Source organism: Malassezia globosa (genome assembly GCF_000181695.2).
Source record: "Malassezia globosa CBS 7966 chromosome Unknown mgl_sf_1.1, whole genome shotgun sequence".
Classification (NCBI taxonomy): Eukaryota; Fungi; Basidiomycota; class Malasseziomycetes; order Malasseziales; family Malasseziaceae; genus Malassezia; species Malassezia globosa.
The window spans coordinates 383,698-399,717 of record NW_001849874.1 but is presented as its reverse complement, the minus strand read 5'-3'; the positions used below and the strand labels follow the sequence as shown (position 1 = coordinate 399,717).

The 16,020-nt window shown below is 51.5% G+C and overlaps 6 protein-coding genes across 6 annotated transcripts; 2 read left to right on the top strand and 4 right to left on the bottom strand.

The window, feature by feature from the left end:
• Window positions 1–25: 25 nt before the first annotated feature.
• Window positions 26–1,612, bottom strand: MGL_0189 (uncharacterized protein; the record flags this gene model as incomplete). Its single annotated transcript, XM_001732362.1, has 1 exon — window positions 26–1,612. The coding sequence occupies one exon, from the start codon at window positions 1,610–1,612 to the stop codon at window positions 26–28; it is 1,587 nt and encodes a 528-aa protein (XP_001732414.1).
• Window positions 1,613–2,437: 825 nt separating this feature from the next.
• Window positions 2,438–4,129, bottom strand: MGL_0188 (uncharacterized protein; the record flags this gene model as incomplete). Its single annotated transcript, XM_001732361.1, has 1 exon — window positions 2,438–4,129. The coding sequence occupies one exon, from the start codon at window positions 4,127–4,129 to the stop codon at window positions 2,438–2,440; it is 1,692 nt and encodes a 563-aa protein (XP_001732413.1).
• A 1,482-nt stretch (window positions 4,130–5,611) lies between these two features.
• MGL_0187 (uncharacterized protein) lies at window positions 5,612–8,122 on the bottom strand (the record flags this gene model as incomplete). Its single annotated transcript, XM_001732360.1, has 1 exon — window positions 5,612–8,122. One exon carries the CDS (start codon window positions 8,120–8,122, stop codon window positions 5,612–5,614), a length of 2,511 nt encoding a protein of 836 aa, XP_001732412.1.
• Window positions 8,123–8,497: 375 nt separating this feature from the next.
• MGL_0186 (uncharacterized protein) lies at window positions 8,498–9,400 on the top strand (the record flags this gene model as incomplete). Its single annotated transcript, XM_001732359.1, has 2 exons — window positions 8,498–9,250; window positions 9,341–9,400. The coding sequence occupies 2 exons, from the start codon at window positions 8,498–8,500 to the stop codon at window positions 9,398–9,400; spliced, it is 813 nt and encodes a 270-aa protein (XP_001732411.1).
• Window positions 9,401–12,789: 3,389 nt separating this feature from the next.
• Window positions 12,790–13,377, bottom strand: MGL_0185 (uncharacterized protein; the record flags this gene model as incomplete). The annotated part of the gene is made up of 1 exon (XM_001732358.1): window positions 12,790–13,377. One exon carries the CDS (start codon window positions 13,375–13,377, stop codon window positions 12,790–12,792), a length of 588 nt encoding a protein of 195 aa, XP_001732410.1.
• Window positions 13,378–14,345: 968 nt separating this feature from the next.
• MGL_0184 (uncharacterized protein) lies at window positions 14,346–15,899 on the top strand (the record flags this gene model as incomplete). Its single annotated transcript, XM_001732357.1, has 1 exon — window positions 14,346–15,899. One exon carries the CDS (start codon window positions 14,346–14,348, stop codon window positions 15,897–15,899), a length of 1,554 nt encoding a protein of 517 aa, XP_001732409.1.
• Window positions 15,900–16,020: the final 121 nt, after the last annotated feature.

The window sequence follows — 16,020 nt, the reverse complement described above, 5'->3', positions numbered from 1 at the left end:
GTCAGAGCCGTTGCTCACAAGTCTGTTAATACTCCCAATAAGAGGGTTGGGTATTATGGGAGGCAGCCGTCATAGGGCAGTCCATACCAACATTCTTGTCCGAAGCATTAGATCCTAGTCCGTTGGAGAGCAGTGAATCATTCATACTTGCCAGGCTAGGAAATGCGGTATTGTCTAAGCCAAGCACTCCAGGAGCATATGTAAAAGGCACGGACTTTGACGCGATGTCACTAGTGTTCATCGATTGTGATCCTGGAAGCACAAGCGAAGACCCATCTTCACCCATTGACTTTGGCAATGAGCTGCACAGTGCTTGTAGGTGCAAGGGAACATTGGCCTCTGGCAGCTCCATACATCTCGTGTCTTGAGACCCCGTCACATTATTCAGCATCGTCGGCGTTTGCTGTACATCATGCGGTCTCATCATGGGAAAATGTGGCGGTCCATTGTACATAGATTCTGAATTGAAGATTGCTGAGTCGTTAGCAGGAAATTGCGAAGCGGTGGCTGTTGCTTGCATGGCGTCCATACAAGGTGATGTCGCATATTGAATGTCAAGTGGTGTTTGGGGTATCGAAATCGGCCCATTGTAAAAGGAAGACGGGTATAGATTTGTATTGGGCGGAACGGTGGTGTTTGTTGCCCTAGGCGAGAACGATGTTGTCAAGGGCGACATAGTAAGCATAGTTGATGGCAATGTAGGATACATGTCGTACATCTGGTTCCATCCAGACGCAGCTGTGGAAAGCGGAGCTGTATACGGAGCAGCACTAGTATTCCCCTTGTTTTCAAAAGACTCATTCAATGATGTGCCCATCAAATTCAAGGGTGAACAGCGAACCTTTGTTTCAGCTCCATACCGATTATTTGAAAATGACGTGGACATGCTCCTACCCGAGGCTGGTCGAAAATCTGCAGAAGATATCGCAAGCGGCCAGTTCTGTGACCGCATAGACAGTCTTGCTGTTGAATTCTGTTCAGAGGTTGATCTTGATCGACCATGGTGGCTGAGCGGCAGATGCTTGTCAGAGCTGGCACGCCGATTACCTCTTTGGTGGCGTGTTGGCGTGAACACATCATGGTTTGGCCCATCAAACGTCGGAGATCCGCCAGATGCTGGCGCGTAAGGTCCTGTACCACGAATTGCTTCCGAAATACGTCCCTGACGAATGGCTTCCTTGGCTTCGGGGCTTAGTGTCCACCAGCTTCCCTTGCCGCCCGCACGTGATGGTCTAGGTACTTTCACAAAAAGATTGCCCTTAATTGAGAGAGTAGACTTGATGCGATTTTTAACTCGAGCTTCCCAGTCCTTTCCGGTGGCCCATTCTGCAACATCAGGGTATTTATGACACATCCCCTCGAACAGATCCCGAATAACTAATTTGCCAGTGGGACTTTCAGAGATAGTGTAGCAAATCATTTCGGCCCAATTCAATCTTTTGTGTGGATTATTCCGAGACATTTGGGTCATTCCGGTAGAACCAATGGTAGTACTGCGTCGTTTCATATCAGCCGCCAAGTCTAGATGGTCCGACACAGGTGCAGGCGATGCTGACACTGCACGGGCGAAGTCAGAATCCACTGAAGTCGGAGCTGTTGCCGGTGAACACATGGTCGCAACAGGCGCGTCGCGCATGCTTTGCGTCCAGTCGCTCAGTCCTGACTGTGATGGTTTTACTTGCCCCTGTTTCTCGGCAAATGCATGATCATCAAGCCGAACGCCTTGAAGAGAGCTCAAATCCCCAGCTTCGGGACTCATAGCAAACTCTGAGGGCCGCGACAGATCATCCAAATTCTCTTGCAGTGACAGTCCGAAGTCGGTACCTAGGAATGTGAGCTAGCCGAAAAAAAGCAGATAAAAAGAAAATGAACGTACTGTCAGGCGAGAACATGTGAGGTTGACCATCAGGCATTGAGCCAGGAGATGAAAGTGCGGCTGGGCTCGCATACATAGCTCCTGCGTGCTGCACTCACTCGCTTCCTCTGCTGAGCTACGGCAGACGAAGCAAATGCGGGCGGCAAAACCGGATGTCGAGGCAGCACAGGAGATGCGCAAGAAGCGGCCTGGGGTTTTGAATAGAATATAGGGCTTTGCCTTCACCGTCCCACACTTCCTGCGCTGGTCCAAGCTACAGGAAGGTTTCCACGTTCCACGTGACGAAGCATTCGACATGACCATAGATTGTCTGGCATGAGTTTGTCATTTACGTTAGTCAGATCGTACGACGGCTCCGTGTTCTTACACGTGCGCCCATTTAATTGGCCACGAAGACATCAGACGGTGCGAAGTCCCTATATTCATCAGGTACATGCGTAAATAATTCCTACCGTGCACTACGACGATCGAATACAGCCAAGCACGCACAGAAAAGAAGCCATGTCAATTGAACAATCCCAATTGAATAATAGCGTGTCGGTGTAGTTCGATTCTTCCCCATTAGGGGGCATTTTCTTGGGACGAGCTGTCATTCCTGTCATGGGGCATGTCTGTCAATGTCTCGTCGTTGTGGCTTGCATGACTAGTATCGCCTGCAATGAGGGCATCCAGTCCCTCCACGTCATGATCGACATCGTCATCCATTTCTATCATCGTGTTGTCAGCGGATGCAGGCATTTCATCGATCACAAATGTGTCTCGTTCCTGCACTAGAGCTTCATTGGCTGCCCGTAGACTTGCCACAGCAGCTTCAGGACCGTCTCTAGCGAGATCGCTTCCACGCAGAGCGGATTGTGTCAGTATGTTATCAGAGGCATTCTGTTGCTGGCCTGCATGCTCACCAGCGCCGTTTTGGCTTGAAAACGCTGTAGTAACGGAGGGTGAATTGTTAGAAGAAGAAGAAGAGTTGCCCTGGATGCCAAACACGCCGGCGAGGCGGCCGGTGAGACCCGATGCACGCGCGTCAGATACCACATTAGAAGCAGCTGACCTGCCCCGCATCCATGCACTGCGCCACGGACTGCTGCTGTTTTTTTGTTCGGAAGTGGGACCTCGAGAGTCTTCGACAAAGCTTGGAAGCGGTCCACGAACAGAGTGTGTTTGTAATCGCAAAGCGACTTGGTCAGCCAGAGCGTCCATGCGAGTTTTTCCTTCTTCGCCCAGCAGACCACCGAGAAATCCAACTACTTTGCCTCGTGTTCCCGTCGTGATGTCTCTTGAATAGCTTACGGGAGCCTCGGTGTCTTGAGACGCAGTATTTCCGTGCAGGAGCGCCGAGGCTAGTGAAGTGGTCCCTGCGCTAGACTTTGTCGACTTTTCCTCTGGTCCTTGACGTCCCGCTATCATACGTGGTACTACAGGTGCCGTGTGCCATGCAAAAGCACCACCTGTACTTGACCATTGTACGTCTTCGAGACGGAATGATCGTACCAAGTCGTGCTCAAAAAACTTTTCCAGTCCGGGCGATGCAACAGCCAAGGCACGGAACGAGGAAAGCGAAAGGAACGGCTCATCGTCCGCTCGTTCATGAGACGAAACAGGTGGTTGATTACGTTTAAGATTCGCATCGGTCGCTAGGGCCGGGGCCGAGCGTACATGGGGGGTTTCGACCGTTTGGGCACTTGTAGATTGCGCAGCCGTTGTTGGCTCAGTTAGTGGTACAGAACCAGGTCGTAGATGCGCAGCACGATCTACAGATACGTCCCATAGCATTTCCATCAAACGGTTTAGCTCAGCCTGCCACTCAGGGCTTGTTTGTGAGCATGGTTCTTTTGACTTCTGATTCCGCATTACATGCTCAATTTCACCAAGTGCCAATTGGGGATCATGTACCTCATCACTCGTTATAAGACGAAACCCTGGGAAACGGGTTTCATACTCATCGCACAACTGCGACAAGCGTGGCTCGCCAGGGGCGAATGTGTCAAGACGGGGGTATTGAGCGATGAGCTTCACACAGTCAGTCTGTGACCAGCCAGGTTCTTCTTCTACACAAAAGCGGGCAACATCGACCAGTCCATCGTATGTCACAGGACGACTATCATGAGGTAGTTCCATGATTGCAGCTTGACTCTGTGAACCAAGCGTATAAGCAACGTCTTCCGGGCATGCGAGGAGCTCTCGAAGGATTGTTGCCAGCTCATCCGCACTTGCTGATGGGATGTTCTCAGCTTCGATCACATCCGCTTTCATCGTCATCAAAGCAAGAGGACCAAGCTGCTTGCTCTTTACCGCGCAGAGCACACACCAACCGAAAATGTGTGCGACTGGAGCACAAGCTCAGGTCCACTCACTCCTCACGGCACCCAGCAAGGGCCACTCCAAAGTGTTGGCGGGGATAGCGGGGTGGAGGGGGGCTAGCGTGGGATCCATGACTAAGCAATTTGGTCCATGCATGTCGTTGTGGAGCATGCCTGACTAGACAATCTCCACTCTAACGTTTCATCCGCGGTCGCGTTGCAGCAAGGAGGCGACTAGGGCTCGTTATCACGGATGTCATGGCGAATGACCGCTGGTCTGTCGGGTAGAACTTCGTCTAAGATCAGGTTGTTTTTACCATTCGCAGGTGCTCTATGTGTTGGGGCAGGCTCAGCCGTTTGGATTCGATCGCAGAGCGAAGAGAAACAAGGACCCTCGCTGTTCCACTATGCGCCGCTATTTTTGCGCTCAGCACATATTCTGCCATCGGACGCTTCGAATATGTTTGATCCAAACGAAAAACCAGTACATCGTCATTTACAAATGGCATCTCATACTCCACTGAGAGTCGACGAGCTTGAGCGTGCTGACGAAGAAACTTCCCCCGCATCGGAGACCCAAGATGTACGCTCGTGTTTTGCGCTTTATGCATACTATATCAAAGAGCCGTCGATTCAAGTTGAGCGCCCTTACACTCCGCTGAGGCTACTAAATCGCTCGGATCCACGCATCTTGGATATGCTCATTAAACGCTATACGGACGGTGAGCTGTCGCGGTACTTGCATCGCTTACGCGTGGGTGCACCAGTATATATACGAGGGCCGGAGCTCTCGTGGCACTTGAATCCAGCACGAAATTGTCCCGATGAGATAGTCATGCTTGTCGGCGGCACAGGCATTGCGGCCTCGCACCAGCTTTTGTCGAACGTATTTGACGCAAAAAAGGAAGGGCACGTCCCGTATCAGGTACCTAAGATGACAATTTGGTATGCAGCTAGGTCCATGGACTCGCTCCAAATGTTGCCTGAGTTTGTGCGGTACGCCAAAGCATATCCAGAGCACGTATCGCTCCGTCTGTGGGTCGAAAGCATGCCGCCCACAGCAAAGTCTACATTGACAGCACATTCAAATGCTTGCGCCATGACGTACACGGCGGAAGGTCAGGGCGTACAAGCGCAGTTGTACCCAGTAACAAGGAAGCCTTCCTGGATCAGTCATTGGACAGCTAGCGCCCCATCTGAGTATGTTTTAGCACTGGACGGTATGCATGTGCCAGTCCAATGTGGGCGCATAGGTAAGAAAGACCTACAGGTATGGCATCCATATTCTGATACTTGGCGACGTATGTTTTTGGTGTGCGGGCCTGATGGGTTTGTACACGCACTCGCTGGTCCAAAAGGTCGAGATCTGGTATCACAAGGTCCACTCGGGGGCATACTGGCAACTTTAGGCTACCGGGCGACGGATGTGTTCAAGTTATGAGAGCGATCGTTCTTGTGGTGCGGTATTGACACGTAAGGAACGCACGCTCTGGACCTCGGCGGGAGTTAGCTGCCAAGAAATTCCTGAAGCGATGCCTGCTTCGAAGACATCATTGGTATCTGTCTCATCTTCGTCCATGTTGAGCACATACGAAATCTGCTGTAGGCGCAGGAACTTGTCTCGAATACCCCACGACGCAAGATCGCTAAGTGCTGTAAGGACGCCGCGCAGATCCTTGTCGAAGCGCAAGGCGCCGAGTTCTGTGAACGCAAGCTGCATGACGGCCTGTTCCCACGGCAGAACCAACGCGTCGACGGCCATGGTAAAAAGCAAGGCATAATTTGACTCTGTCAGCTGGTCGCGGAAGCCAAGAATGCAAGAGTTCCACCCAGTTCGCACGCGATCGGCCATGGCATCCGACTCCTTGACTCGTGCGTACGAAATCTCGTCGAGTCGATACTCCATGTCTCGCAACACGTCAGATACAAGGGCTTGGATTCGTGGCTCCACAAGGAAGCGGAAGAGTTCCTCCATCTCAAAATGCAATGTCGTGCGTAGCTTTGGCGTGAGCACACTAAGACGCCCAACTGCACTTTGTGCAAGAGCCAGAGCACTGAGATGGGGAGTAAGTGGAGCTGGGGCATCTTTCTTGCCCGACTGTGGGTTTGTGCTAGGGTCTGAACCTAAACTGGCGTCGAACTCAGTCGCCGACCCAGACTCGGCATCAAAGTATGCTTCTAGGAACGTCGTGCTCGACAAGTCTGCGAGAATACGATCCGTGTACATGGCTGAGACGTCCAGCACATTCAAATACACACAAATGGTTGTGCGGACTTCCCGGACTGCCGCAGAACGCCTTGGACCGTCGACCAATCGTGATATGTTCAGTGCCCGTCTGCATCCATCCATGCGAAGTACCACAATTTCCACGTAGTCATTCTCAACAATCGATATTGCATGAGAAATCACTCGTTCAACAATGGCCAACGATGAAGTAGAAAGAGCACGAGTGAGCACGGCACGCAGTGCAAAGAACATGTCATCGGGTAGAGAGCTCGAATACGATCGTGATTGCAGATCGGGCGTATCGAGGTTGTGCACCTGCTCAACACTCGCACGAAGAGCATACGTCTGCAGTGGTACATATACTTGCATCATGACATTGGTAAGAGCGTCCTGAAGACCGGTGTGTAACATTCGCACATCTGGTGCTGGTTGCATAGATCGGCGCAAGAACTGCTCAAAAAGCGTCCATTGTGCACTGAACGATACCATCTCGCAGAGCAATGGGTCAACGTGCAATGAATCACTCATTGATACAGCGGGCGACGACGTACTCATGGCAGAGTTTGCTGGATTGCTGGACCGATCTTCTTGTCCAAAGATACGCCCTGGCGTAAATGGTACAGCGCGAACTTTCTCGAGTGCTACAAATTTGGCACCGTTCACTTGAGCCACAATCTTGTCGACTTGGCGTTCAGCATGCCAGGCCTCGAGAATACTTAACCCAAGACGAGTCCATTCTCGCTCGAGAGATGGCAGCACTCCCTGAAGAAAGTTGCTGTGACCTGGTGCATGCAAGAGTCGATCCACGACTGGCTGATGTTTGTTGATAAAAATGGCCAGATACTCAAACAAGGCGGTCCAGAGCATACCATAATAGACAGAGTTCGATGATGCTATGGGTAAGCGAGGTTGAAAAAGACGTACCTGGCATACGAAGACGTTCCTCCAAGTCTGTACCATAGGTGTGTACAATAGAGCAAGCAAAATCACTGTTACATTAGCACATATTTCATAAAAAGTAGCCAGAAAATCCTGTACACAAGCGCACACGTACCTATAAGCTGCCAGGCCTTCTTCGTGGGCATCGATCGCCGCAAAGTACCCAAGGAACCGCGTCGCTTGCTCCTCATTCCGCTCCCTAGTGTAATGTTCAAAATTTTGAGAAATTTTTTGTAGTAAACTTGTGCGCAATTGTGAAAGGAACTGTGTTGGCATCTCAGGATGCATGGATGTGGGCTGACACTCAGTTAGGATAGGCTCTTGGTTTGACAAAAGGATACGTACCACGACGGCGCGTGCAAATTCGCTGTGGAGTACATCACCGCTCACGCTTAATGCGTCGCGGCAATATCGTATGCATGCATCCCAATCAGGGCGCTCAAGAGCATCTGCAAGCAGACCAAGAGACGTGCGAAGCTGAGTTACTTCAGCACACCAATGCATGGCTTCTTCGACGCGTCTCCGCTCTTCATATAGTACATTCATTTCGTGATAAAGTTTTTCTGCCATACTGGCAGTGGTCTGGAAGCGTTTCTCGAGTGCACCAACACGCTGTATCGCCCGATCCAGTGAGGGTGCCATGTCTTCTTTGACGGAGGCTTGTGTGTTCTGCAGCACATGCACAATTTGTTGAAGAGAAGCTTTCATGCGCACAGAGCGTGCTTCCTCTGCACGATCCAGCTCCGCAAGCTCTGAACGCACTTCTGCTGAAGTGCTCATTGTTTTCCGCGCTCAAGTCAATCGTGCTAGTGGGACTAATGAGCCTGCGTATCTCCACACGCTATGTGCTCTAGTAGGATGGCTCGAGACGGCCAGGGCGTCTGTTACAAGCAAGCGACACAAGAGTTTGGGTGTGGAGGTACACTCAGGGTGTCGGGCAATGGACAGGCCGCGGATGGAAGAACTGAACCTGCCACAGCTCATCGCACGTGAGGTACGCGTGGCATCATCTTGAAACACCAGGAGGCTCATGTGCACGGGCCCCATGTGGCCAGGTGTGGCGAAAGTGCTTGCGTGGACCCTCCCAAGTCACTTCTCGTCTGCATTCAACCACGGACGGGTTTGTTTTCTTGCGGAAATAGTACCTGTATTGCGATGAGTGTATTTCTGAACTCGCGACTGCATGACAAGGTGGTCTTTGTCACAGGTGCATCGTCAGGCATCGGTGCTGCCACGGCACAGCTGTTCGCGCAGGCTGGCGCCAATGTAGTGCTGGGTGCTCGGCGGATGGAGAAGCTCGAACATGTGCAAGCAGCCTGTGAGCGTGCGAATGCGGATGGAGCCACGGGCCATGGCGGGCGTTATGCATCGATTTTCCTGGACATGCGAAGCAGTCAAAGTATTGAGACAGTACTACAACGCATGCCTGAATGGGCTAAACGTGTGGATGTGCTTGTAAATAACGCTGGACTTGCGGCAGGGACCGACAAGGTCGGGGCTATTCGACATGAAGACCTCTCAGCGATGCTTGATACGAATGTGCGTGGATTGATTGAAATGACGCAAGTGTTCGTGCGAAGCTTCAAGGAACGGCAGTCGGGACATATCATCAACCTGGGTTCTGTCGCTGGAAATGAAGCATATCCCACTGGCTCCGTGTACTGTGCGACGAAGTTCGCCGTCCGTGCATTCACGTCTGCACTGATGAAGGAACTGTATGATACACCCATTCGTGTAACGAACATTCAGCCGGGCATGGTCGAGACTGAGTTCAGCCTAGTCCGATTCTACGGTGATCAGTCTGCTGCCGACAAAGTGTACATGGGAATAGAGCCTCTCACCGCGCATGATATCGCTGAAGAAATTGTTTGGGCTGCCAGTCGTCCGGCTCATGTAAATATCGCCGAGGTACGTACACACACGCCCGCGCGCATCAGCTCTGCGTATGCTGTGGCCATTCTATTTCATGCATGCATGTTTTCTCACACATTACCACAGACACTCATTCTCCCTGTCAACCAAGCGGGGCCTTACCACGTAGCTAGAAATTCTGCATAGTTGTCGGCATCATTGAACGAAAACGCGCAGGGACTCGCGGTCCGCCTGATGACATGCGTCGGCGTGTATGGTCCATGCGTCTGTTCATGAGGGTGAGAAAAACCATTCTACAATTTCTTTGGCCGCTCTCGGCCGCCCAAGCACCAAAATACGTACGAGATCCAACGAGAATCATGGCGATGTTTTGCCTTGCTGTACCATGCATGCCAAGCATCACGCCCAACGGTCGACAATGCAAATCCATGAGCCTTTCGTAATTGCTGGGCCATGTACGTCTGATACTGCCAATAAGCTAGTATCTGGCGCAACCGCTGTTGACGACGCGCATGAAGCATAGGTAAGCATGAGCATCTTGCTTTCCAGCGCGTGCAGGAAGCACGGAGTATTACGCGTCGACGTAATGCAAGTGTCTCGACCTCTTCTCGCTGCAGCTTCGCCTGAGCATACGCGTCGCGCCATTCGCTCCACACACGCCTTTCCAGTCTCAGCTTCCATCTCTGTTCCTTTGACCGAAGATGTCGACGTTTCCTTACACCGTCGGTCCAAGCGATCCAAGCGTTGGATAGCAAGACTTGCTGGGCTCCATGTCGGGCGCGATGCCAAGAGATGGCGCGTTCATTTAACTCCAGGCATACGTGTAAACGGGACTGCCAAGAGACAAGGCATGAACGACGTAGCACTTGATCTCGAGCAAGATGTGCTCGCCACACGCGTTCGCGTTCAGACTGCAAGCGTCTCTGCCATCCATTAAAGCAGCTCCGTTTTACGCGGTCATCTACGCGAGATGCTATTAGCGCCTCACATGCGTGGGCATGCCTTCGTTGTGCAAAAGCAAGACGCCATTCTGTGCCGTGTTAGCTGCCGACCAGAAAAGAGAAGATCCCAAATAGCACTTACGGTCCCAAATTTGCGTCACTTTCCGATGGCGCTGCCTGAATATCTGCCGCGCTAGGCGACGTTGCTCCATCACACGCAGCCATGTACGGAGCGCAAGACGGAGCCTTTGGCTTTGCCAGAATGATATTGCGAGCGCATCCCCTTCCTGTACATCAGCCCTACGTCGAAGCCATTTGTGCCATGCTGCATGCATACGTCGCCAGTGACATGTACTTGCCGCAGCATGTGATTGATGCAGCCATGCATTCGTGCGCGAGCGCCATAGCACCCATGAATTCCGCATGACACGCAAATCTACCCGCGAGGAGATCGTCATCGCCGCAGCTGCATTGTCAGCAAACAATTTCTGTGGACCTTTTCGAAGTTGCCTCGCATTCTCGAAGCTTTGTGATTTTTCCAACTTACCTCGACGAACAACTGCACGCTCTGCATACTTCACCCACCACGTGTTCCAAGCATCCCGGAGGCTTTGCGCTGTGCGAACAGTGTCGATGCGTCTAAGCTGTACACACGCGTGCCAAATGTGCCATGCACTTCGCACACGATGCTGATTTGTACGTAAGACAAAATTCAAGCACAGATGATCATGTTCCTGCACAATAAGGTTAATTCATCGAATCTTGTCCGGCCAGTGACACGTACCTGACGGCGAAGACATAGTTGACGCCACAACAACCAAGCAGATTGTATTGTGTGCTTTTCCGCCATGCGCACTGCCAGCGTCATGTTATGTGCATCGATGCGGCGCTCACTGAGACGAAAACGCCAAGCTAGCCAAGCTCGCGAATAAAGTCCTGCTGCCACATACGATCCCAACACGTCGCCCTTTTTTGCCAACTGTCGCATGCGTTCAGAACGCACGCGCCACATCTTCCACATGCGACGTACGGCTTGATATGTATCAAACGCTTTAGCTGCGCGAAACAAGTACGCTTGGCGCCATAGTGACCAGGCAACGCGTTGCAAACGATCGCAACGAATGGCATACCAAGAGCTCCACGCGAGCTGCAAGGCACGATGTTGTGTTTCGCGACGGATCTGGTATCTTTTAGCACGTACTTCCATCCATCGGCACCAATGGCGAGCAAGGCTGGCATTGTCGCTCCATGCATTGGCGGATGATTCGGCAAGACGACACTGCTCGCTGCGGTGACGCCAATGAGCCCAGGACGACAAGAGACATACTTGCTCACGAGCTTGCGTAGCACGCGCATCCATCTGCTGGAGAAGCTTGACTCGATCAAGCCAGAAGTAAAGAAATTGCCGCTGCGTTCGACGGCACCAGATGTGCCAGCGCCGCTCGAGTTTGGATGAGAAAGAAGTCGAGGAGGAGGGAAATGAGGAGGAAAAAGGCGCTGATAATGACAATGTTGGGAACAAGTATTGTTGATTTTTTGACTCTTTCGGAGTGCTGCTGACTGGACGTGCGAAAGAGTCACTATTAGGCTCAGATAGCGACGAACGAATGCCTGGGTGAGGAGGGGATGCCAAGGCCTCATGAATGGCTGTCATTGACATAGATGCCTCTTGCTCGTCAAGTGGCTCAAGACCAAGGCTTACGCGAATACTATCCCAACGCTCTGCCCAAGTCGTTCCACGTACTTGGACAAGCGACAAAAGTGTATTCCACAAGCGCGCATCCATAGAGGCCTGTGCCTCGTCAGTGTGCGACGCTCGAAGGCTTTGCATCACCGGCCTCATAAGCTGCACATCTTCACGACATGCATTGTATGCACTTTTCAGTTCTGCAAAGCTTGTTGATTCAAGGGGCAGGACAGATATAACAGTATCAAAAAATGCAACCTCTGCCTCATGCAATGCAAACGACGACGTTAAATGCGCGAGTCTTCTGGGATCGTCCGCACGATCTTTGCCACGCGAAGATACGATTCTAGATGGGAAAAATATGGACGATGAGAGTGCAGATAGACTCTCATCATTCAACGCACTGCCCATGAACGTTTCGAGCGATCCCCAGCCTCTCGCAATGCTTGTCGCTGGAACAAACTACGCGCTTTTACACTACGCTTGTGACGCGTGTGCCAGGACAATGGGCCTCCACAAGAATCGCCCATCATGACACGCACACAATGAAGCAAAATCAATGAAGGCGCCAAATATGTGAACAAATCGTCCCAACTCAACTGCGCCGCTATGCGATCACCATTCTTGGCGGTCACATGGTCCATTTATTAAAGTACAGGTGACCAGCTTTCGAAACATAAGTTCCGTAGTAGTAGAGTGTAGTCAAATACTAAAAAAAAAAAAAATTCATAATGATAGCCATTCGTCCTTCTGCGCACAATCAATGCGACACAAAAGCATGCTTACACAACTGGGACATAACTTGTTGGCTGGGAAATCCTTCAATATCATAAGCACTTGAGCTGCAAGTCTTCGCGCAATCGGTTTATTTATTATTTTCCCTTCCAACATGAGACCTACGTGAGAGGGGCAAGTACGGATATATGAATGGAACATGGCCAAGGCAATTAGCGACGCCGCCGCGGTTGCACAGTCTCAAACCCATCTTCATCGATAATAGGTTGAGTCGGTTGTGGTGATGCATGTGCGTGCGTCTGATGCGATGAGCTCGTGGATTCATGCATATCTCTTTCATCCACTTCGTCATTATCAAGGGTTTCCACATCATTCTTGACAGCGCTAGGAGCATGCTTTGGCTTTATGCGAACCAACGTAGCCTCTAGCTCTTTTAATAGCTCGTCACCCTTACCGTCGATAAATACGCCTTTATGAGCCAGGCAAATGTGTCCCGCCACAAGTGCAGCGCTATCGTCTTCGAGCTCACAATCAAATTCTTCCATAACATAACTTTCGATCAGCTCTGTCAGGTCGTCCAGGTCAGGCTTTGTATTGGCGCCGCCGTTACCATATTCATCACACACGTAAGATAAGAGAAATTCGCGCTTTTCTTCTGAATATTCGCCGCCCCATTGTTCTAACACGGCTTGGCGAAGAGCTGGCCAGAGCTCCAGGATAATGTAGACACTGCGAGCGAACTGAACTTGTTCATTGGATGGCGTGTTGGCCGGCTTGTCAGCCGCGGTCGACGACGCCATGCGTACACAAGCGAAAGTGGAGAGAGAAGAGATCAGCTATGCATTGCGACGGTGCAGGCGTCATCGAAAGATTACAACGAAAAACATTTTATTAATGCACGTTGCGTTCCACATATAGGACTTACGCTGGCAACTTCCCCACATAGTTTGAGTTTGGCTCACACGCGCTAAAACTCTTTCACAAGCACACACATTGCGACTCAAGTCTGTGTGCAGTTGTAGACATAGGGAATCGGCCCAGATATCAGGTCAGCGTAAAGTTGGTGGAGATCACAAGTTGGTCTCTGTCTTAGCGGCCTTGACCCTACAGCAAGAACGGCTACCTCGCTAGGCTGTTCATTTCCAACGGCGGAGATCAGCACTGATTCCTGGTAAAAGGACGTGCTCTTCATGTCAAATGTTCTGGGCATACCGCACCCGCTCACTAGGTCCATCGACTTGTGCGCAGATGTGCGGTCTTTCTTGTATGAGAAGTTCCCAGACATGGATACCCAGCGATTTGAGCGTGACATTGACGCTTGGAATCGCACACGCGAAGAATGCATCGTGACTCCGTCATCGTCAACATCATTTCTACAGGACTCTTCCCCATTATGGCAATACACAGCCCAGCTCGCATTTCTTGCACGCGTGTTGGGGCCATCCGTACGTCATTATGTTGGAAGTTCGCGCTAACACGATATCTCAAGGCTGGCACATTATTTCCGTGGACCACAGGTTTCTCAAGCACGGCACATCTTCATGAGCATCCGAGTTTGGAGGCGGAGCGCGCATATGTGATTGTATGGATCGCTGCGGACTATTCTCAGCTGGGTGCTTCCGAGCCCAGAAACACTCACGAGAGCCTAAAGCGTGCCGCACACGCTTTTCAAGTAGCTGCTGGATGCTTGTCATTCCTGACAAGTCGGATGGTATCGACACCGCCGCCGGCACCGCTGGATCAACAGGCGCCATGTCTTGCGCAGCTGATGCTTGCTCAGGCGCAAGAGTGTTTCTGGCAAAAAGCCGTGATGGACTCACTCAAGGCCACCACCATTGCAAAGCTTGCCCAAAGTGTCTCAGATTTGTATGCCACCTGCGCACAATACATTGCATCAGCTTCGCTCCCCTCGGACTGGTCTCGTCATATCGAGTGCAAGCGCTGGCACTTTGCTGCTGCTGCATCGTATCGAAAAAGCTGCGACGACCTTGACCACCGCCGACATGCGGACGAGCTTGGCCGTCTCATGCTTGCGTCGACATCGGTTCATCGTGCTCAGACTTGCGTGTCACGGACGATGCTACCAGCTGTTACCCGGGACTTGCAGTCGCTTCAGCAGGTCATTCAGACAAATCTCCGCCGAGCGGAAAAAGACAATGAACTCATATATCTCGAAGCACCAACGCATGCAGCCAGTCTTCCTGAAATCGGCAGTGCGTTGCTTGCAAAAGATCTATGTCCGTCGCAGTTGCGTGCTCCTTTGGCGTATCTGAAGGCGCAAGCCTCCTCCACCATGCCTATATGGTTTGGCCGTCTTGTCACGTACGGCATCGATGTGGCTGTGCGTCTTTACGAGGATCGCAAAACTCAGTTCCTTCAGCATGATCTGGAAGCCTCTGTGATGGAATTGAACGAAGCACTCTCCAAGGCCCTTGCGTCGATGCACACTCATTCTCTCCTTCAGCGATTGGCTACTCCTCACCGCGTCCCGCCAAAATGGTTTGAATATGTAACGCACATCCGTACTTGTGAAGTATCGGAACTGTACGAGCGGCTTGAGATGATGGACGAAACATCACAGACTTGCCATGCATTGTTCAATCAACTAAAGACATATGCGGCCAAGCATCCTCATGAAACGTGGACACATGTGCTCGATGAGTATGACCACACGCTCATGCAAGCTGCGTCAAGTGATGCCCAGATACTAACAAAGCTGCACTCGGTTGAGGATCTGCTGAAGACCATGGAACGTGGCCAAATGGCGCTGCACGAGTGGGCAATGCCTGTCTTGCATGCATTGGATCAAGTATATACGGCACATACCGGTGAGATTCGTATGCTTCGTGTACAAGTCGAACAACTCGAAGATGCCGTGAAGGAACGCCAGGCACTCGTTCTCCGTGCGCGCGCGGAGGCGGAAAGTGACGACATTGGCGAAAGGCTAATGCAAGCAGCACGAGAGCGGCATCTGGGCGAGACCAGCGCAACGGAAGCGTCGATGGTCGATCCAGCCGAGCTGCAAGATGTGATGGACGAGGCCTTTCAGCGTTACACTGTGTATGTGCAGGAGCTACAAGCAAGCGCATCGTTGCAAGAAGACCGAATCAGACAAATGCAGCATGACCAAACATGCTTGCTCCGCTCTGCCGATCTCGCGCAGGCGCTTGACGCACAGGCACTTGCTTGGGACCAAGTGGAGTCAGCATATACAACGTGGGAAGCATTGCAACATAATATGGAGGAAGGGACAGCATTCTATAACAAACTCTACGACATGCTTCGACGTCTCGCGGACAACAATGGCCTAGAAAATGCGTAGAGCAATCGAGGTTCGTCGAGATGTCCAAAGGAAGCGAAGCGAAACTACCAAGCACAGGTCAGAAACAGGCAAATAGAACAAGAAAACAAGTATCTCCGGGGTGGGGGAGAGGGGCGGAGGT